The following is a 24203-nucleotide window of genomic DNA, read 5'->3' as shown; positions in this document are numbered from 1 at the left end:
TATATAATTTAGCACTGATAGAATCCTCAGACAATATCAATAATTCTTGGTGACAGAGAATAATACAGCTGGGCTGTTTTTTAAAATATAAAGACAAACCATTTTTATTTTTTAATTATTACATTAAAAATTGTAAATGTATCTTATGTGCCATGGCCTGGGAAGCCTTTTTTCTTTTCTCTTAAAAGTTATTTTCACTTTCTGAAAAGAATATAGTGTTTAGCTCAAGATAACTATGGTCCTGATAAAATTGGATGGGTAACTCTACCTCAGAAGGTTAATAAGGAAAAAAGATGAGTCAAAAATTCAGTACTTCCGGCTCTGATACAACAGAAATTTGCAGGGCACTGTATTTTAGATTTATAAAGTCAGAGTTGGCATGCCTTGTTTTTAATGGCACTGGAGACATTAAGAAAAAATTTGTGTTAAAATTTAATCATTGCTCCAACCATTAGGAAAAGGCAGTAGTGCCAGGAGGTTCATGGTACTAGGTTCTTGAATTCGGCATTTGAAATTAGTTTTGTTTTCTTTATTATTAGTGAAATTGGTGTGTGTATATTTGCAGACATTTCTATTTGTATACACAGTGCTTGCTAGCCCTAGTCAAGAGGCATCTTTTATAAAAGGTGTAAACATCAAGGTTCTAAAATTCAGAAGTTTTAAATTGATTAGGAGTTTCCCAAGTTGGGATGTTAGTTTTTAAACAAGCTTATTTCCTTCAAGTACTCCACTTGAGTAAGGTTTTGCACTTTTTATCAATGCAGCGCCATTCCTTTTGCTTGGTTTTAGATATGTTCATATTTCAGCCATGCTAGTTAGCATAAAGTGATAGTTACGAGCCATAAGAAAATCTTATGACTTAATTTTTACACAACTACACTTAAGAGTTTTAGCAGGGAAGAAAAAAGTAAAATCAGTCCACTGTACATATTAGTGTAGTTTGGTAGCTGATTTTCACTACCAACAGTAGACTCCAGTCCTCATGTTGGTAAGTATGGGGAGGGTAATGCATTTTGTAAGCATTAAATTAAGTTTATGAATCTATCTAAAACATTATTTAATCTCTCACTACAATAATTTTGTGGTTATGCTAAGAGCCATGTATACTTTTAGGTGATTCTTACTTCTGTTAATCCTTCTAGGATAGCAAGGAGGCAGAAAACCTTCACTGTTTTATTATTTTCTCAGAATATCTTTAATAAGATGAAACTTAATTCTAGTATAAATTTCCAGATGTGGTCACTACCCATTGATTTCATAAGAAAAATCCTCTTATCAGATTTATGTTCCTAAGAGTATTGGACAGCTTGGCCTTCATCTGATTTGTAGAAATGTTTTTGGCTATGGAACCAAAGTTTCAAATGCAGTTAATGGTTTCAATGTGACTCAGTCCTCAGACTTTATTGGATTGAATAAAATCTAAAAGAATGTATGCTTTTAGAACGTAACACTTTAACATCTTGGGAATGTGGCACTACCAAAATTAGACTACTGATACATCAAATGTTGACTTTGGAAGCTTCAAAAAGGAGTTCCCATCACCCTCTTTAGCCCGATTTATTGTAGCAAATCTATTTCACTATATTTTGTCATTCAATGAGTTGGAGTCCTGTGGTATACTGCATTAGTTAGGAGGAAAATGTTTTTAAATGTTCTTTTAATGATGGCCCAAAAAGTATTTGGCACAGCAAGTGCATGTGTTATTGTACTGAGAATATAGACTAATACAGTGTCACTAAATTTAAGACCTCTCCCCAGTCTTGCTGTTCCTGGCAAGAAGTTTGGCCTGTGACTGCACTTACTGTTTATGCTCATCAGAAACTGTCAATGTCTGCTTTACTTTAACTTTGCAGTCTGTAACGTCACGCTGTTTATTAAAAAAAAAATATTACTTTGACTTGTGTCCAAACAATCCTTAGTGTACTATTTGTTAAACAAAAAACTGTGATAATTATATTTTGCCACTTCTTTTTAATACTTAACAGCAAACCAGTGTTGCTAATAATCAAAATTTAGCTGAATTTGAGTTCTTGTCAATAATGACTAAGTATAGTTGACTAAAAACCTGAAACTATTATGCCTTAAAAGCCAATTTTTCTGTCCCAGTGAAGTGATGAATATTAGAGAAATACCTGTTTATATATTAACTAACTTCCTTTAAGCATGAAGAATTATGTGCTTGTATTTTAAGCAGAAATATATGTGTACACATACATGTATGAATGTGTTTGTATGTGTGGACAGACTTTTTCCCAAGTCAGTTGATGACTAGAACCTAAAAGTGAAGTTCGGCTAGAAGCAAACTGGTTTTGCATTCAGCTATCATAAACCTTGCAAAAGGTAAGTCTGGGCTTTTCTTGGACCAGTAATGCACATGGGCATTGATATTTAGTACTTCTAAGCAATTCACAGCAAATAATTGCTAAAATTTTGTTTATCTGCCATATGGTTAGAGTGACTGAGTTAACATTGTTGTAAACTGACTTTGTTCTTCAAGCATAATGTCTCTCTTTCCTGAGATGAACCAAGTAGCCACTATATAAATGGAAAATTGTAGTATTTGAAACACTTAAGGTTTCACACTTTCATACACTTCAGGTTTCAGACTGTTTTGAATTTTTTAGAAGAAAAATCCAAAGAACTGCATATTGTTAGATGGGTGTCAAACTTACTAAGAAATGGAATAGATATGTGCCCTTAATTTAAGAAATCTAGAGAATCTCAATTTACAGAATGATTTAAAGTGTGTACGCATACATATATTTTATTACGGGGAAGTCTTTGGCATACAGAATAATTTATTACGACCTTTTAAACAGCATGTTCTGGACCTTAAATGCATATGATATTTAGCCAAGAGAAGGTGGGGAGGAATCCTTTACTGCAGCTCCCTACCCCAGCCCCTATGCCCAGCTGTCCAACAAAAGGTACCAAGACCGAGTGAATTTATTTTTAGTAAGAATTGTGTATACTTAAGGTTTACAATATGATGATTTGATATACGTATACATAGTGAAATGATTGCTACAGTCAAGCCAATTAACGTATCATCTCCTCACATAGTTACCTTTTGTGTGTGTGCGTGATGAGAGCACCTAGACTCTATTCTCTTAGCAGATTTCCAGTATTCAATACAGTATTATTAACTATAGTCATCATGCTGTAAATTAGATCTCGAGATTTATTCATCTTGTAACAAAGTTTGTACCCTTTAACCAACATCTCCCCAATTTCCCCCACCTCCCCACCCCCTGGTAACCAGCATTCTGCTCTCTGCTTTCTATGTATTTGATGTTTTTAGATTCTACATATAAGTGAAATGCAGTTTTTTCCTTTCTGTGTCTGAATTATTTTACTTAGCACAATGCCCTCCAGGTTCATCCATGTTGTTGCAAATGGCAGGATCTCCTTTTTTTTAAGGCTGAAAAATATTCCATTGCATGTATTTATACACACATTTTATATATATATATATATATATATATATATATATATATATATATATATATCACAATTTATTCATCTGTTGATGGACACTTAGGTTGTTTCCATATCTTGGCTGTTGTGAATAGAGCTGCAGTGAACATGGGAATGCAGATATTTCTTGGAGGTACTGATTTCATTTCCTTTGGGTATATACCCAGAAGAGGGATACGGCTGACTGAAAACTGAAACTTAGCAAAAGTTTTGTTATCTACTAACAAACATTTTTGAGCACCTCTACTATGTACCAGAAACTAAGCTAGGTGTTTTACATACTCTTCCTTGTTTCTTCCCTAAAAATAACCTCATGAAAGAAGAGATCATCCCCATTTTATAGATAAGAGTGGCTCAAACAGTTCAGCTGAATTGCCCAAGGATACATATCTGAAAAGTTGTAATTATGGCCTACAAATGCAAAAAAATTGTACTCTGAGATACATGTTCTCTCCACTATTCCACACTAGAAAGAGGAGAAAACACCAAAATTGTTCACTGCTGGTGAAGTCAATAGTGCTCTATTATTCAGTTTATTTAATAATGTGTGACTTGCACTTATTTGCTAAAAGGAATTAAATTGGCTTAGAGTCAAAGTTTCTGTTTTGATTACATCTACGTATAAAAGTTGTTTCAAAAGTCATTCTTTCTATTGTCCATGATGTACAATTTTTTTAGTAAAATTGTAAAGCTACTTTGAGGAACACTGGTTTCAGAATGAACTCTGTTTTCAACTCATATTCAGCTTAACCTGGAAAGCACTTGTTGGGAGAGTCTTGTGACAGTATTTAATAACCATGGTTGATTCATTAATTAAAGTACAGACAATTGTTGACTATCCATGTGGGACTTTTCTGTGATGCGGATTACCTGAGGTGAATGTTAAATTCCATCCAGTACAGCTTCTCCCTACTTCATAACACATTTCTAGCTATCTCTCCCACTCCCTCCAGAATGTACACGAAGAACAAAATGCGCTTACGGAAAGCATAATTAGAAAAACTTGTCGCTCAAAGAAAAATCACATGGTACACGGCAAGGTTAAGTACAAATAAGGCTAAGCTTAGTGAATTTCCTAGGCAGCGGCTTTCCTCCTTTCTCATGGATGCTGAGGTAAAACAGTAGGTCCACATTTTCTGAAATTATCAGATTATTATCTTCCTACAGTGAATGAACTGCTCTTCACTAAGACTTCTTTGAGAAATGTTTTAATGTGAACTATGTTGCATAGAACTAGACTGGCTGTTCAGTGCTCAGTAGGTTAGAAACCCTCATCATTTATTTCCACGATGACGAGTTCTAGCTAGAGCTGATATTAGAGGAAGCACAGTGACTGTGAGCTCAGTTTGCCCTGTGGAAACAAAACGTGCTTCCCTGGCTGACGTGGAGAGATTTGGAGTAAAAAAACATGGTGAATTTATATGTATTTATAGAATAAATAAATACATAATGAGACTTCTTAATGAGATTTGTCTTTCCCACATGAAATGTCATACCTTGCTTCTACATGGTTAGTTTGCAAGCAGGCATAATTAGGTCCTCAAGTGCAGAAATTGCAGGTGTCTGAAGGCCAGGACTTTAATTTGGCCGCCATCTTAAGATTTCTCTGCTCCTTCCTTTGCTCCTCCCAACACTCCACAGTTTGAATTGATGCTGTGCCATGTAAGGAACTTTGTCACTTACCTCGTCTCTGAGCGCAGTGCTATATTTTTCACATCAGAGGGACAGGTATTGTGTCAATCTCGCCATGCCAACTGTCAGGGCGCCATCTATCAGTCATGAAGGCCAAAATAAACAGCGGAAGATAACCATTTGGTCATACTTTTTTATGAGAATGACGTCTTCGGATTGGCTGTCTGGAGTGTGGAAGCATGAAAAGGGGGTCCCATTTTGTGATCAAAGAATTCCTCTATGTTCAGAGCACTGTCGAGCAAATCATTTCTATCCCAGTAGCACTTAGGTGTATAGAAGCACTAGGAATATGGAGGAGGAAGAAAGGTGAGGGCACTGTCTCCGAAAACAAGCGCTTAAACAAAAGTTTAAATTCTGAAATCGCTTTAGACTGAAGCTGTGAGGAGTTTTAATCTCAGAAGGTGATGAAACCTATTACATAGCTCATGGGGAAGGGTTGCCAGGAGGGCAAATAGTGAAATGGCCATTTCTGAGCACTAAACAGGATGTGGGAATAAAGACAATTGAGGTTTATTGCCATATCCACTAAGCACTCACGACACTGTGCCAAGGGCCCACAAAACTGTTTGAGACCTTAAAGATTATTGCATCCAAAATAGAAAACCAAACTCATCAGATTGAAATCAGTGCTTAAGTAAACACGACAAAGTGTAAAATGTCAACTAAGCTAATACAACTCAACTTTTATAGTTATGTGAAAATGTACCCTTTAAATCATATGAACCTGTTCAGTACCCTTTAAAGGATAATATTTAAATTTCTTTGATAAGAAAAATTACTTGTTTGATTTAAGGTGGACTGTAAGTACATTTTAACCTTTTCGATATGATGGGGAATGGGACCTCCAAAAATAAGAATTATAAATAACTCTGTTCATTGGCCCAGTCTTTAAATTCCAGACACCAATATGACCTCTCTTTTCTATATACCCCATTTTTCCTCCAAGAATGCTTTTAGCTTCATTTATCCTGATTGGGTCATTGTCACAATGTTCACTGGAAGAAAACAGATTTATCTAGAGATGGCTACTGCACCTTGCTAGGGACAGTCTGCCATGGAAAAGTTGCTGTAATTAGAACTGTCTCATCGCATGAACTTTACACTACCTTGGAATTTATCTGGACAGCCTCTTCATTATAATGTAGGAGCACTTTCTGACCTGAAGGGGTGAGGTTCACAAACACCTGCAGACACGGGTACTTGCCCTGACATCGGCAGTCCACACCACAGGTGAAAGTCCATCCAGTCGTCCAAGATGTGCGTGTGGATGATAGTGCAGTTAGATTCTTCTCTCTGGGTGCTTCAATTTGGAAAAAAATAAATGATTTTCACCCCTAGAAAATTTAGTCCTATATTTCTAATGTGGTAACCCAAGGCATCTATTTCAAAGCAATGTAGGATGATTACAGAAGGCATCCAATGATTTGGGAGCATGGAGAACCTTGCAATGGGACAAACAGCAGCAAAGTGCCAAGTCCCATCTCAATTATGACCCTCAATATGACCCATATTTCTCACTATAGATCAATGGTTTTCAAACTTCAGAATCACCTGAGTGGGTTCCTTAGAATGAAGAATTTGTTAAAACGTGGGTTCTATGACTTCACTCCCAGGGATTCGGGTTCAGTTGATCCAAGTTGAGGCCCAGGAATCTGTATATTTAATAGTATTTAAGTTGCAGGTATTTGGAGAACCACACTTTGAGCAATATTATCCTAAATACCGTAACCACAAAGATTCACACTCAGAAATCTCTCTCCTGCCTCATCATCTCAAGATGCACCCACTGGCTTGTCCTGGTGAAAACGTGCCTCTGGAAGGAGTCCAACCACAGGGCTCTTAGACAACATAGCCTCCGAAAGTTGTGGTAACAAGGTTCAATTCCACTCTACTTCCAAAGAGGCAAATGCAAATCATATGGGGAATCTCTCATTAGAAAACTTGCCATGTTTTTACTATTAGTAATTTCCTTAAGATCAAGAACTATATCCTATTCATCTTTATGTTCCTCAAAGCATAAAGCACAATGCCTCTCACACAGTAGAGGCTCAATACGTGTTGTCCTGAATTAAATTTTACTTGGAAAACATTCCTTGAGAATTTGCACATGCACTGCATATACAGAATGTCACAGGTGCAGTGAGACGGGGTAGACAAAATTCCTGCCCATGAAGACTTTGCGGTGGTGTTGAAGAGAAAGGACACTTGTGTATAAAATAATTAGAGAACAGGTCCAAGATAAAGTAAACGAGAGTGAGAGGAAAGGCTCTGATTGAATGCACAGGTCCACCTCCTCATGTATCCTCACACTCACATCTAGGTGAGTCTTTGTGTTTATTTCCCTGTGCCTTAAACACAAGAAGTTAGATTAGCAAATTCTAAAGCCAGAATGTTTGAAAAGCATCGTTTAGCTAGGTTCAGACTGTACTCTCATTAAGATCTTGGACTGTATGTAATCATTTTTCTTTATTAACATAACAAACCCGTGACACACAGTGCATTTTAACATGATCTCAAGGCCCAGGGCATTAAAAAAAAAATCACTAGATATGGCCTTAGAAGAATAAAATACTGGGCAAGTGAAAATACAAAAATGGAAAATAAGGTTCTTTCACAGGTTTAGCACTGACCTGATTTTCACAAAATTAATTTCTCTACTTATTTAGACCAGGCATCTTAAAGTATTTAGAGTTGTCTGCCTTTCTGTGTTAGAACTTAAAACTCTCTAAATCCTAACCAAGTGCCAAACAGAGTTTGGTTTGAACCTTCCTTGAAGATTTCAGGAAACTCCAATATAGAGAGTGGGATATTCTTTCCTATGTACAAGGGCCAGGCCAGAGGCTTTCAGGTAGAACCAGGAATGTATTTAAGGCTGAAACATTCAGCATGTTCTTTCAATAGTATTGTGCGTCTATCTGTCTACAAATAGACAAATTCCATCGTTTGATTGAGAAATGAGGGTATAAGGGAGTGGGGATAGGTATGAGCTACCCAAGCCTCTCAACTTTTATGAAGCAAAACTTTCATCTTTTATGAAGCAAAACTTTCATCTTTTATGAAGCAAAACTATTCTCTGGTGGCACAAGATCACAAGGCAAGAGAGATGAGAACTCACCACTCTTAAACATTCCCTTAATTACTTCCAGCAAACTGTTTCCAGAAATGCTTAGAAAAGTAAGTTTTAAATATGAGTAACAGTTTGGTGCTAGCTTACAGAAGGTAACTTCAAACCATCTCCCAAATATATCACATATCACATTTAAAAAAAATAATCTGGGGCTTCCCTGGTGGCGCAGTGGTTGAGAATCTGCCTGCCAATGCAGGGGACACGGGTTCGAGCTCTGGTCTGGGAAGATCTCACATGCCGCGGAGCAACTGGGCCCGTGAGCCACAATTACTGAGCCTGCACGTCTGGAGCCTGTGCTCTGCAACAGGAGAGGCCGCGACAGTGAGAGGCCCGCGCACCGTGATGAAGAGTGGCCCCCACTTGCCTCAACTAGAGAAAGCCCTCACACAGAAATGAAGACCCAACACAGCCATAAATAAATAAATAAATAAAATTTAAAAAAAATAATAATAATCTGACCTGCACACACATGCACACACTCACACATTTATTGAACTTATGTAGATGTATATAATGCAGATATAGATATATAGATGGAAAATGGAGTAACAGGAAAAGGAAGGTAGAAAGCTAGAATGAAGGCAAGAGTGAGGTACAAACATGTAGCCTCCAAACCATAAGATCCCCTATAGTTATAAAAGCAGGGCCACAAATTTGGCTCTGAGCTTCCTAGCAGCCAAAGCAATGAAGGAAACACAACCAGATAAAAGATTCCTGGTGTCCACTGAATAAAAGCAAACTGGTTGATCAGGAGCAGAACAGATTCTCCTGCTGCTAATATCAAAGAGACAATTCCCCTGGAATCCTTCTAATGGTGGCACTGGGTGCTACAGTGGAGGATAACCTCCATATTATTGCCCTAACAATGGTAACCCAGGAGTGGTGGGAGATGAATCTGATATCAGAATAACAAAAGCAGGCCACACAGTTCCTTTTCTGTGACCCTTTTTCTTCACTGAACTCCTAGGCCTCCCTCTTCCCGTACCTGCTGGGCTTTCTGTTGCTCTTTGGCTAGCCAAAGGGGAGGTATACCTTGCTTACCCCCTACCCAGTGCCGCCCTCCTCCAAAGTACCCCATGTTGTGTGAGCCAGTCTCCAAAATTAAATCGCTCCTCTACAGCCCTAATCAACACTCCCATCCTCCTCACTGCAGCAAACTTCAGTTAAGTATCAGGAGGCAAGGAGCCTTATATCAGAATGAATAGGCAGATTCTTTACTGGCTATATGACCTTGGGTATTCTACTTGGCCTTTCTGAGCCTCAGCTTTCTCATTCATAAAACGAAAGTTAAGTAATAAAATAACGCTTCCATCATGGACTTGCTATAGGTTTAAATAGGATAAAATATAATATATATTTGACATATAATATATATTTAATAAATGGTAACTTATTACATGTATTTACTAAGGAAACTACTTAAAAGGAAGAAAACTAATATTTATTGAGCAATTACTATGTGCCAGGTAGATATTATCAAACTCAAAAAACTTTTGTTATGCTCATGCAAAAGCTCATGCTCATCCCCTTCCCTGTGATATGTACATGTTAAAGAAAGACTTTACTACCTACAGAAATATCTAATATGTGGACCATTGTTGAAAGAATTTTGAGATTGGAGGAGGGGAGCGGCAAAGGAGTATCTTCCACTTTCCTACCACCTCTTCCTCCACACCCAGCACTGAGAGAGGAACAGGGATTCTGGAGAAACCAAAGCCAGCCTCCCCTCCCCTCCTCTACCACTGTGCTTGCACCTGATTTGAACTGGAAATTCTAGGTCTCCTCTCTCTGTTTCTTACCTGAGCATGAAGGGCTTTAGGATGGTTATTCCAAGCAAGAAGAACATTAGGACAGAGAAGCCTATCATTGCAAACCATAGCAGTATGGCTCGGTCCTCTGCAGCACTGGATGGCAGCTTCCTGTGCACATCTGGCAGGTCTCCGTCATTGTGGTCTATGTTTCTCTTCCTCCCTGAGGTAGAAAAGGCTGTCCTTTGTGGGAAGAGGGAAGGAGATATTTCAGTAAGCTCATAAAGAATTGGGAACAGTGTTGATTATTCTGTAGAATATAGAAATATTGAATCACTATGTTGTGCACCTGGAACTAGCATAGTGTTGTAGGTCAATTACACTTCAATTTAAAAAATTAAGTAAACTATTTGTTTTTAAAAGCCTAAGTTTAAATTCTAACATTTCTAGAAGAAAACAAAAAACAAATCCTTTATGATCTTGGTTTAGGCAAATATTTCTTAGATACAACACACAAGCACAATGTGAAAGAGAACAAACTGGTAAATTGGACTTCATCAAAATTTAAAATTTCTGCTCTTCAAAAGACACTGTTAAAAGAATGAAAAACAAGCCCAGACTGGAAGAAAATATTGGCAAATCATTTATCTGATAAAGGACTTGAATCCAGAACACATAAAGAACTCTCAAACTCAGTAATGCCACACAATCCAGTTAACAATTTCAACAGCCACTTCAAAGAAGTTATATAAAGAGCAAATAAGCACATAAAAAGATGCTCATTAGTAACTTGTACATTAAAACCACATGGAGATACCATATCACCCCCACTAGAATGGGTTTAACCAAAAAGACAGACAATACCAAGTGTTGGAGATGATGTGAAGGAATTGGAACTCTCCTACACTACTGATGGGCATATAAAACAGTATAACCACCTTGGAAAACAGTTGGTATTTCCTAAAAAAGTTAAACATATATGGGACCATATGACCCAGGTGTTCCATTCCTACGTATTTATTTACCAAGCAAAATGAAAGCGTATGATCATACAAAGACTTGTACACCGATGTTCATGGCACCCCATTTGTAAGGAGCCCAAAACTGAAAACAACCCAAATTTTTATCGACAAGTATAAACTCTTACGTTCATACAATGGAATAATACTCAGCAAGAGAACTGATAAACACAGTACCCATGATGAACCTCAAAATAATTATGCTGAGTGAAAAAAGCCAAACAAAAGAGGCCACACTGTATGATTCCATTCCTACAAAATTCTAGAAAATGCAAACTTATCTTTAGTGACAGAAAGCAGATTAGCGGTTACCTGGGGGTTGGAAGAGGATGCAAAAGGGCACAAGGAAACTTTCATGGTAGTAGGTGATGGATATGTTTTTTATCTTGATTGTGTGATGGTTTCACTGGTATACACATATGTCAAAACTTACCAAATGGCACACTTTAAATATGTGCCATTTGTCATATTTCAGTCATAAAGCGTTTTTTGACAAATGTTAGAAAAAAAAATGGGAACATTTACCAACCCATGGGGGATGGAGGGATGATTCCGTTTGCCGCCCACCTGAGGGTTGTAAGCAGGCTTGATGCAACACAATGAGATCTTATATTCAGAGCACGGTTAAAAGTCCATCTAAACAAGCTAAAATGATGTGTTATAAATTTTTTTTTCATGTAACAAAACTAAGGAATGTTGCCTGGGCTAAGTCTTTAGAGATCTGTTTAATCAATGACTAGGAAAGAATTACCTATAAGTAGCTTTCATTCACTTTATGTAAATAGTGTTATAAACTTACTTATCTTCCAGGGAAATTGCATATTTCCCCTGAAAATATTTTTTACATTCTTTTATGAATTCCATATGGAAAGAATGACTCGGCAAGCTCACATTTGGAATTAATAGCATCCTGAAGTAGGATCTGACTTGTTCTTTCATATCCAGCTGTTGAGAAGGCAGCACATCCACCACATGGCTTTCTGGCCCAGGGCCCAGTCCATTCAGAACAGTGAGGGCCTCGCTGCTGGCGTCTCCCTCGCCCACCTCTCCTCTGTCTTCATACAGCTCCACTCAAGTGGCCTTACGCCTCTTCTCTCCCTCTCTCTGTTCTGCTCTAGCAAAGGAGGTGATAAATTCTTTCACAAGGGGGTGTCCAGGGATCAAAGTCCAAAACAAAGGTTGCCAACTGGTGACCCATGGACAGTATCCAGCCCACAGATGTGTTCTGTTTGGCCTTTTCTGTGTGTGTGGTTTTGTTTTTTTTTTAATGTGGGATTCATTGCTAACACTTTAAAAATCATGAAATTTCTCACAAAAATGCTGATTTCTACTTTTTTTTAAATAAATTTATTTATTTATTTTTGGCTGCATTGGGTCTTTGTTGCTGCACGCAGTCTAGTTGCGGCGAGCAGGGGCTACTGTTCGTTGCGGTGCGCGGGCTTCTCATTGCTGTGGCTTCTCTTGATGCAGAGCATGGGCTCTAAGCACGCGGGCTCAGTAGTTGTGGCTCACGGGCTCTAGAGCGCAGGCTCTGTAGTTGTGGCGCACGGGCTTAGTTGCTCTGCAGCATGTGGGATCTTCCCGGACAACGGCTCGAACCCGTGTCCCCTGCATTGGCAGGCGGACTCTTAACCACTGCGCCACCAGGGAAGCCCTGATTTCTACTTTTGAAAAAAAATCACAAGGTCCACATTCCTGCCTATGAACAGCTGGCCAAGTCGAGTAGAGGCTGCCCCTGTGGACAGCGGGGTCTTCTCCAATCTGCAACAGTCCCACCACTTCCTGTGGTCACTGTCACTGATTTGCTATTCCCTGTTCAGCAGGCATTTGTGTCCTGGAGGTCCTTCTATTTTAAGAAGCTTAACGAAATCTTAAGCCAAACAAATGCAGCCATAGTGGTAAAAATTCAGGGTCCATCAAGCTGTGTAAAAAGCTTACCAAATTCTGAAGGTGAGCAAAAACCCTGTCAAGGGAATCGTTTTCCTCCAAAAGCATATTTTATACTTTATCTTCCATCCGTCCCCCTTTCTCTCCCTAGTTCCCTTTCTCCCTAGCAGTATCTTCGACTCCAAAGAGAGTGAAGGGAATGTCGGGCGATCCAGGGTGTTCCAGGAGCCTGCTCTGGGAAGCACTGCTCTCAGGAGATGGTAACAGTGTCGTTACACTACTTTGGGAATCAAGGACCTGGTTTGGGGATTTTTAGTCTCCTTTGATATTTTACCTTCTATCATCCCACCCTCAGAGAATGGGAAGGCAAAAGAAAAATTTAACAAAAGTTAAGCCAGTATATTTTATAGTTTCTCAACAAATATGATAGCTTGATTAAGAGTTTTAGCCCTAAAGGAAGGTTTGGATATTTTGTAGGTTCCCAATACCCAACACCCAGCATTTCCCTCGTGTTCTGAAACTGGGCTTTTAGTTGCTTTGCACTGTAAAGTATCCGGAGGTTTATCTTCAGATATCCATGGAATCCATGCACAAAGAGGGTTACTATGAGGCCTCTTTGCCATTTCTGACATATTGATTTAACATACCCAGTTATAACTGTATGATTTAACATACCCAGTTACAACTGGCATAACCTAATCTGATCTCATTTAGGAATAAGGACAGACCTGGTAGTATAATAGACTATGTTTTATCTTTCTAATATTTCTGTCCACTTTGTTTCAAGGCTTCATGAAAAGCTGACAACCTCAGAGACCCCTTGTGAAGAAGTTATTTCATGTTTGGAGGGAAAGATAATATAAAATAATTGCTAAAAATGAATACACAGCTATATATTTTTAAAATTTATTTTTGGCTGCATTGGGTCTTCATTGCTGCGTGCGGGCTTTCTCTAATTGCAGGGAGGGGGGCTACTCTTCGTTGCGGTGCGCAGGCTTCTCTTTGCTGCAGAGCACAGGCTCTAGGCGCGCAGACTTCAGTAGTTGTAGTGCGCGGGCTCAGTAGTTGTGGCTGGCGGGCTCTAGAGCGCAGGCTCAGTAGTTGTGGCGCACGGGCTTAGTTGCTCTGCGGCATGTGGGATCTTCCCATACCAGGGATCGAACGCATGTCCTCTGCATTGGCAGGCGCATTCTTAACCACTGCGCCACCAGGGAAGCCCACACAGCTATATTTTTATTGTTGTAATAATAATAGTCTTCTATTTCTCCAGCAAAATGGACTAGATACCCACTTTAACTGTAAACAATAAAAATTCTGGTCAAAGCTTCAAAAACGAGTTTGAAATACTCAAAGGACAAAAACTATGTGAAAGTAGGAACCCAGAAGGGAAAGTAGACTGGGGCAAATTTTAATCTTGAGGACATTTGCAGAACTTGGTGACCTTGAGCTTCAGTCTCACAGTTTCGGGGTGGGGGGGGACACAGGGACAGGAGACAATGCCCAGGGCCTATCAAAGGTGTGGGAGGTAATGCTCTCAACGAGAGCTGGGACCCATAAGACCTCGTACTCAGTGTAAGGCTGAATTGGAAGTAGCCACCTCCCTCCCACACACAACTCCCTAGGAGACTGCAAGGAACATGGCTTACTCTAACCTGACACTGAGTACAGGAGGAAAACTATAATCTCCCCTGAGATTTCATAACCTTAAGGTGATCCTTAAGAGAGTTTATAGCCAGAATTCACACTACTTGGGAAATCTAAAACCCTCAAGCTAAGAATTTCACTTAATCTTATCTCAAGTAGTTAGTGCCTTCTGGCAGCTGGCAGAAGCAAAGATATAAATTCTCTGGAGGAGATCACCTTCAACCTAGGTCTCGAAGGAATCCTATAAAGTTTCAAGGAGTATGTACTCTCATTCTAAAGTCATAAAGCACACAATAAGGACCTTGGAGTGAGAAAAAGTAGCAATAGAATCAGATCCAAAAAAAAACTTCTGATATTGGACAATATATAAAAATATATCTACAATATGTTTGAAGAAATAAAGGAGGGATTGGATATCAGAAAGAGCAAAAGACTCTAAAACATGACCAAGCCAATATTAAAAAGAACCAAACAGAATTTCTAGAAATAAAAAATAAAATAATTGACATAAAAAGCTCAATGGACAACAAGGACCTACTGTAGAGCACAGGAAACTATAGTCAATATCTTGTAATAACTTATAACGGAAAAGAATTTGAAAAAGAATGTATACATATAATATATATATTATATATATGTGAATCACTTTGCTGTACACCTAAAACATTGTAAATCAAATATACTTCAATAAAAAAATCAATGGATGGATTTAACAGTTAGATTAGATACATCTGAAAAGATAATTAGTAAATAGATGGACCTGCAAAATAAATAAAGTATATTGCTAAATATACTTTAGCTAAAGTATAATACAGAGATTTCTTTAATGGAAAATATTGAAGAAAGGTTAAGAAGCATGGAAGATAGATAGAAAGGGTCTAACATAAAGTCTGTTCAGAATTCCAGAAAAAGAAGAGAAGAAAGCCAAGCAATATTTTTAAAAAAACAATAAAATTACAGAATTGATGAAGACCCAGTCCACAGATTCCAGAAGCCAAGTGGGATAAAATAAAATGAAACCCACACCTATATACATCACAGAGATATTGCACAGACACCAAGACAAGAGAAATTCTTAAAAGCAGCCAGAGAAAAAGACAGATTAACTTCAAAGGAATGACAATTAGGCTGAAAGCCTACTTCCCTATAACAACAAAAGAAGCCAGAAGACAGGAATATTGTCAATATGCTGAGAGAAAACAGAACTCTATACTCAGCAAAAATCTCTCAAGAATAAGTATGAAATAAAGGCATTTCAGACACACACAAGGCTGAGTTTGCCATCAACAGACCCTCACTAAAGAAAAAGGTCAAGTATTTACTTCAGGCAGAGGGAGAACAATACAGGTAGAAGAGCTGAGATTTAGTCAGAAATGAAGAGCAATTACAGGAGTAAATAGGTAAGTAAAGATACAAACCTTACAAAATAACAGTAATAATAAAACTTCAATAGTTAAATATTTAAATTTTAAAATTTTTTAATTAAAATGATGATGATAATGGTGATGATGTCGTCTTGTGGGGTTAAAAGAAAAGACAAATACATTATAAGAGCACGTACCTTATAGGAGGTGACAGTGTTACTGTGTTCTAAATTACTAATATTTTTTGAGGAGATGATAAAGATATTGATTTCACTTTTTAAGTTCAAGTCTGCATGCTAAAATTGCTGGAGTATCCACTAAAAGAGTACAAATAGGTGATATAACTTCCAAACCAGTAGAGAGAGAAAGAATGAAAGGGGGAAAAAATCAATCCAAAAGAAAGCAAGGAAGAAGGGGAAAAAGAAAAACTCATGGAAAAGACAAGACAGATAGAAAGCACAAAAACATGATAAAATAACTCTAAGTACACCAGTAATTACAATAAATCTAAATGGATTAAATGATCCAGTTAAAAGATAAAGGTTGTCCGACTGGATTTAAATATATGTTTTTACATCTAAAACACACAGATGGGGAGGATCTTCAAGATGGCAGAGGAGTAAGACATGGAGATCACCTTCCTCTCCACAAATACATCAAAAATACATCTACATGTGGAACAACTCCTACAGAACACCTACTGAACGCTGGCAGAAGACCTCAGACTTCCCAAAAGGCAAGAAACTCCCCACATACCTGGATGTGTGGCTGATAGGGTTTTCGTGCTCTTGCTGGGTGTCAGGCCTGAGCCTCTGAGGTGGGAGAGCCGAGTTCAGGACACTGGACCATCAGAGACCTCCTGGCCCCACGTAATATCAAACAGTGAAAGCTCTCCCAGAGATCTCCGTCTCAACGCTAAGACCCAGCTCCACTCAACGACCAGCAAGCTCCAGTGCTGGACACCGCATGCCAAACAACTAGCAAGACAGGAACACAACTCCACCCATTAGCAGAGAGGTTGCCTAAAATCATAATAAGTTCACAGACACCCCAAAGCACACCACCGGACGCGGTCCTGCCCATCAGAAAGACAAGATCCAGCCTTATCCACCAGAACACAGGCACAAGTCCCCTCCACCAGAAAGCCCACACAACCCACTAAACCAACCTTAGCCACTGGGGGCAGACAACAAAAACAACGGGAACTACTAACCTGCAGCCTGCAATAAGGAGACCCCAAACACAGTAAGTTAAAAAAAATGAGAAGACAGAAATACACAGCAGATGAAGGAGCAAGGTAAAAACCCACCAGACCAAGCAAATGAAGAGGAAATAGGCAGTCTATCTGAAAAAGAATTCAGAGTAATGATAGTAAAGATGATCCAAAAACTTGGAAATACAATGGAGAAAATACAAGAAATGTTTAACAAGGGCCTAGAAGAACTAAAGAGCAAACAAACAATGATGAACAACACAATAAATGAAATTAAAAATTCTCTAGAAGGAATCAATAGCAGAATAACTGACGCAGAAGAACGGAGAAGTGACCTGGAAGATAAAATAGTGGAAATAACTACCGCAGAAGAACAAAAAAACCCCAAAGTTAGCAGAAGGAAAGAATTCATAAAGATCAGATCAGAAATAAATGAAAAAGAAATGAAGGAAACAATAGCAAAGATCAATAAAACTAAAAGCTGGGTCTTTGAGAAGATAAACAAAATTGATAAACCATTAGCCAGAGTCATTAAAAAAAAGGGGGGGAAGACTCAAATCAACAGAATTAGAAATGAAAAAGGAGAAGTAACAACTGACACTGCAGAAATACAAAGAATCATAAGAGATTACTACAAGCAATTATATGCCAATAAAATGGACAACCTGGAAGAAATGGACAGATTCTTAGAAAAGCACAATCTTCTGAGACTGAACCAGGAAGAAATAGAAAATAAAAACAGACCAATCACAAGCACTGAAATTGAAACTGTGATTAAAAATCTTCCAACAAACAAAAGCCCAGGACCAGATGGCTTCACAGGCGAATACTATCAATCATTTAGAGAAGAGCTAACACCTATCCTTCTCAAAATCTTCCAAAATATAGCAGAGGGAGGAACACTCCCAAACTCATTCTACGAGGCCACCATCACCCTGATACCAAAACCAGACAAGCATGTCACAAAGAAAGAAAACTACAGGCCAATATCAGTGATGAACATAGATGCAAAAATCCTCAACAAAACACTAGCAAACAGAATCCAACAACACATTAAAAGGATCATACACCATGATCAAGTGGGGTTTATCCCAGGAATGAAAGGATTCTTCAATATATGCAAATCAATTAATGTGATACACCAAATTAACAAATTGAAGGAGAAAAACCATATGATCATCTCAATAGATGCAGACAAAGCTTTCGACAAAACTCAACACCCATTATGATAAAATCCCTCCAGAAAGTAGGCATAGAGGGAACTTACCTCAACATAATAAAGGCCGTATATGACAAACCCACAACCAACATCGTTCTCAATGGTGAAAAACTGAAACCATTTCTACTAAGATCAGGAACAAGACAAGGTTGCCCACTCTCACCACTATTATTCAACATAGTTTTGGAAGTTTTAGCCACAGCAATCAGAGAAGAAAAAGAAATAAAAGCAATCCAAATCGGAAAAGAAGAAGTAAAACTGTCACTGTTTGCAGATGACATGATACTATACATAGAGAATCCTAAAGATGCCACCAGAAAACTACTAGGACTAATCAATGAATTTGGTAAAGTAGCAGGATACAAAATTAATGCACAGAAATCTCTTGTATTCCTATACACTAATGATGAAAAATCTGAAAGAGAAATTAAGGAAACACTCTCATTTATCATTGCAACAAAAAGAATAAAATACCTAGGAATAAACCTACCTAAGGAGACAAAATATCTATATGCAGAAAACTATAAGACACTGTTGAAAGAAATTAAAGATGACACAAACAGATGAAGAGATATACCATACTCTTGGATTGGAAGAATCAACTTTGTGAAAATGACTATACTACCCAAAGCAATCTACAGATTCAATGCAATCCATATCAAACTACCAATAACATTTTTCACAGAACTAGAACAAAAAATTTCACAATTTGTATGGAAACACAAAAGACCCCAAATAACCAAAGCAATCTTGAGAAAGAAAAACGGAGCTGGAGGAATCAGGCTCTCAGACTTCAGACTATACTACAAAGCTACAGTAATCAAGACAGTATGGTACTGGCATAAAAACAGAAATATAGAACAATGGAACAGGATAGAAAGCTCAGAGATAAACCCACACACATATGGTCACCTTATCTTTGATAAAGGAGGCAAAAATATACAATGGAGAAAAGACAGTCTCTTCAATAAGTGGTGCTGGGAAAACTGGACAGCTACATGTAAAAGAATGAAATCAGAACACTCCCTAATACCATACACAAAAATAAACTCAAAATGGATTAAAGACCTAAATGTAAGGCCAGACACTATCAAACTCTTCGAGGAAAACATAGGCAGAACACACTATGACATAAATCACAACAAGATCCTTTTTGACCCACCTCCCAGAGAAAGGGAAATAAAAACAAAAATAAACAAATGGGACCTAATGAAACTTAAAAGCTTTGGCACAGCAACGGAAACCATAAACAAGATGAAAAAACAACCCTCAGAATGGGAGAAAATATCTGCAAACGAAGCAACTGACAAAGGATTGATCTCCAAAATATACAAGCAGCTCATGCAGCTCAATATCAAAAAAAACAAACAACCCAATCCAAAAATGGGCAGAAGACCTAAATGGATATTTCTCCAAAGAAGATATACAGATTGCCAACAAACACATGAAAGGATGCTCAACATCACTAATCATTAGAGAAATGCAAATCAAAACTACAATGAGGTATCACCTCACACCAGTCAGAATGGCCATCATCAAAAAATCTACTAACAATAAATGCTGGAGAGGGTGTGGAGAAAAGGGAACCCTCTTGCACTGTTGGTGGGAATGTAAATTGATACAGCCACTATGGAGAACAGTATGGAGGTTCCTTAAAAAACTAAGAATAGAACTACCATATGACCCAGCAATCCCACTACTGGGCATAAACCCTGAGAAAACCATAATTCAAAAAGAGTCATGTACCGCAATGTTCATTGCAGCACTATTTACAATAGCCAGGACATGGAAGCAACCTAAGTGTCCATCGACAGATGAATGGATAAAGAAGATGTGGCTTATATACAATGGAATATTACTCAGCCATAAAAAGAAGTGAAACTGAGTTATTTGTAGTGAGGTGGATGGACCTAGAGTCTGTCATACAGAGTGAAGTAAGTCAGAAAGAGAAAAACAAATACCGTATGTTAACATATATATATGGAATCTGGAAAAAAAAATGGTTCTGAAGAACCTAAGGGCAGGATAGGAATAAAGACACAGACGTAGAGAATGGACTTGAGGACATGGGAGGGGGAAGGGTAAGCTGAGATGAAGTGAGAGAGTAGCACTGACATATATACACTACCAAATGTAAAATAGATAGCTAGTGGGAAGCAGCCACATAGCACAGGGAGATCAGCTCAGTGCTTTGTGACCACCTAGAAAGGTGGGATAGGGAGGGTGGGAGGGAAACGCAAGAGGGAGGAGATATGGGGATATATGCATATGTATAGCTGATTCACTTTGTTATACAGCAGCAACTAACACAACAATGTAAAGCAATTATACTCCAATAAAGATGTTAAAAAAATAAATAAAACACACTGATATACAGAAAGGTTGAAATTTGTTAGGCAAAGTCTAATGAAAAGCAAGGTGATATGAACGTTACGGTTAAAAAGCTTTATTAGAAGTAAAGAAGGTAATGACATTGATTTAAGGTTCAATTCACCTGGAAGATATAATGATACTAATTTATATGTACCTGATAGCATTGCCTCACTGACAGAACGATAGGAATAGACAAAATCCACTATCAGACTGACATATTTTTACACACTCCCCCAGTAATTGATAGCTCAACCAGACAAATCAGTAAGGAAATAGATTTGAGCAAAGCAATTAACAAGCTTTTTCTAAATGATAAAGGTAGAATATTGTCCCCTACAGAATATATATTCTTCTCAAACATACATGAAATATTTGAGACCTAACCACAAACTAAGCCATAAAGAAAGCATCAATAAATGTCAAAGGATTTGTAACAGTAATGAACTTATTTTGTATGCTCATTTTATGAAACTTTGAAAATATGGGTAAGTCTAGAGAAGAGAATAAAAATCGCCTACAGTTCTACCACTCAGAGAGAATTATTATTCACTTACTGGGTTATTCCCCTCGTCTATATTGTTTTAAATAGAATGAGATCACACTGGAGATATATATATATATATATATATATATATATATATATATATATATATATATATATATTTATTTATTTATTTATTTATTTATTTATTTATTTATTTATTTATTTATTTATTTATTTATTTATTTATTTATTTATTTTAAGCTTGTATTTTTCAGTTAACATAATAACCACTTTCCCATGTTGGTAGCAATTCTCTGTAACCCTTCTGTTGGCTACATAATATTCCATGAATTGGATATACCATAATTTCCTTAACCATTTCCTTATAGTTGAATATTAGGTTTTTTCCAGTTTTCTGAGGCCATAAACAGTCCTGTAATTAAGTTTGTGGTATTTACAAGCACCTTTCATCAAAGGACCTCAAAGTGCTTAAGAGTGATCTAATTTTGTTCTCAAGCCAGTGAGATGAGTGAATAACATTTTCATTCCTCTTTGCCAGCAATAATCTTCACTTCTAACCAATGTGTTACCTGGAGGCATTACCCACCCCTTCCTGTTGCTCCCCTGCAGACAGAACTGACTTTCCCACCAGCGCTGACTACCACAGTTGCTACAGGTGCCTTCTGGCTTAGCATGAGGCAAATTCAATTTCAAAGAGCTTGAACATGTTCATCTGGGTGTGATCCCTGCGGAAGCCCGCAGCCTCTCCCTCCAACACTGTAACTTGGGTAGTGTTCCTTAGAAGGATGATGCGGTTGATCAAAGCTTGATAATTCAGCTGACATTCATTTCACATGTGTATGTAATTTCTAAGCGCTGAGTACGTTAAATAAATATTTCCCTGTAATTTGTTTGTGTTGCAGAGATTTGGGTAATTATTTTTACCCTTCTATTTTTTAATTACAAAATTATTTAACAACTTCTTTTGAAACAGCAAAGGAGGTTGAGAAAAGTCAACATGGTTCATAAGTTCAGCAAGAGGCAAGATGGGTGATCCAACTGTGCATTTCAGAAGTGAAAATGGGATGCTGTATTGCTTTGGGGAGAACACAACTGCTCTGATAGCTAATGGGGCATTAAAAATTGTTCCCTTGCATGTTTGTCATTTGATCTTCTGCCATACAATGGCTCACTTTGAATGTCTTCTCACAAAAGCATTAGTTCACTTGTAGGAGAGAAATGTTTTTGCCTCTATCGCTTTCTTCTGTTTGTTCCTTCCTCCTCCAGCCCCAACCTCCATCCAAACCCCTCTCACTCTCCTGCATTCTTTCTCCCAAATACATAAAGGCCCATGAGTGTAGTTAAAGAACAATGGGAGTGGGCAATGTGATGACCATTATGATCTTTACTGTTTCCACTTTCTCAGCTCCCAGCTCCACTTGAGCCGCTAACAAACCATCCAGGTTTCCAGATAGAGTGAGTGAACTTAGCTGTGAAATGTACCCTCCCAGGAGTAAGCTGGCAAGTTTTAATATCTCATTCCTCAAACACCCTCAGGCATTGCTCTTCTCTCCATGTTGGTGCCCACTTCTCAATGCCCCACTGCCCCACGCCTGGGGGCAGGCAGAAGTACAGCCCCTCTGCTTTGCATTCCCCTGCTCCTCAAGATAACCTGTCTCACTTCCCCCTTAAATAGTAGAGGCTGGTGGTTAATAACCACAGCTAAAATGTGAAATGGAATAGTATAGAAAGTAGTACATAGAGAGTATGCTAAGGCATGCAGAGACCATTACTATCTCCATCAGCAGACAAGGGGATGGGGCAGAGAGAGGCTAAGTGACTTGCCCACAGTCATACAGCTATTTAAGTGATGGAGCTGGATTTGAACCCAGGCTGTGACTCCAAGACCCAAGCAGATTTCACCAATGCGACAAATGCTGGTAGTAATTTCATTTAACCAACAGACATTTGTTGAGCACCAACTATGTGCTGGGCCATGTTCTACTGCTGGGGAGCCAGAGAGGAGTTTAAAAAGATCCCTAGCCTCCAAAAACTTGCAGCCTAGATGAGGAAGCCAACAAGAAAGGATGCAACCCCTGGATAGCAGTGCTGCTGCGGAAGCCTCCAGGGTCCCCTGGGAGGCATGACAAGTGGACACCCTCAGAGGATGAAGACCAAACTCAACCCCCAAACTCCTTATGGCCACTCTTCTTCTAGCCACTTGTTCAGCGAGATGCCCATGAAAGCTGAGAGATTCCGGTGGTGACTTACCTCCCCTGGCGTCTCCAGCCGCCCTGGAGTGTAATTTGCACGGGGATGCTGAACAGCTTCATGAGACCAGGCGGCTGGGCAAAATGGACTCCTTCCACCTGAGCCATAGCCTCTGAGGGCTCCAGAAGGGTGAAGTTTAAACATCAACAGAAGTGGGGTCCCAGGGGAGCCACCAGTCCCCGGCGCAGGCAGCCATCGGAAGCACGTGCGCCTCCAGAGCTGCCACCTGGTGGTGTGCGGTGCCCGCTCTCCTGGGAAGGTGGGGGGTTAGGGCAGGCCTGTCTGGGGGTTCTGCAGATTCCTGGCAGGGCGGTCCGTCCAAAAGGCTCAAGGCCCTAAGTGGTTTTCTGCAGCCAGACCGTCTCCCCGTGGTCGCCCAATGCCTGCCGCCGCCTTATCACCTGGGCTCTGCTTCAGCAGCCGGTGCGTCGCCATAGAGACCTACAGGCTTGTGGAAAGTTCTGAGGCCCAAGGGACCCTGTAAAATTTGCGGAGGACATACGCAGTTCAAGGTTTATAAAAAGAGGAAATGTTTTGCCCTGGCCACGTTTCCTTTTTCATAAATTTTCTGTTAGAGTGCAAGCTCAGAGGATGGATTTTTTCTGGTTAATTGCATGAACTGATTAAGAGAATTCGTTTCTATACCATATGTGATTTCCCAAATTTTCAAGACTCAAAGGGTCAT

The 24203-nt window shown here is 38.7% G+C and overlaps 1 protein-coding gene across 1 annotated transcript; it reads right to left on the bottom strand.

Moving 5' to 3' along the window:
• Positions 1-1798: 1798 nt before the first annotated feature.
• On the bottom strand, positions 1799-23625 carry KCNMB3 (potassium calcium-activated channel subfamily M regulatory beta subunit 3). The gene is given in 5 exon segments (XM_061192751.1): positions 1799-1867; positions 6276-6405; positions 6407-6469; positions 10096-10287; positions 23519-23625. Coding segments are annotated over 5 exon segments (561 nt in total).
• Between the last annotated feature and the right edge of the window lie 578 nt (positions 23626-24203).

Source organism: Eubalaena glacialis, chromosome 6, assembly GCF_028564815.1.
Source record: "Eubalaena glacialis isolate mEubGla1 chromosome 6, mEubGla1.1.hap2.+ XY, whole genome shotgun sequence".
Classification (NCBI taxonomy): domain Eukaryota; kingdom Metazoa; phylum Chordata; class Mammalia; order Artiodactyla; family Balaenidae; genus Eubalaena; species Eubalaena glacialis.
This window is presented reverse-complemented; position numbering and strand designations above follow the sequence as displayed.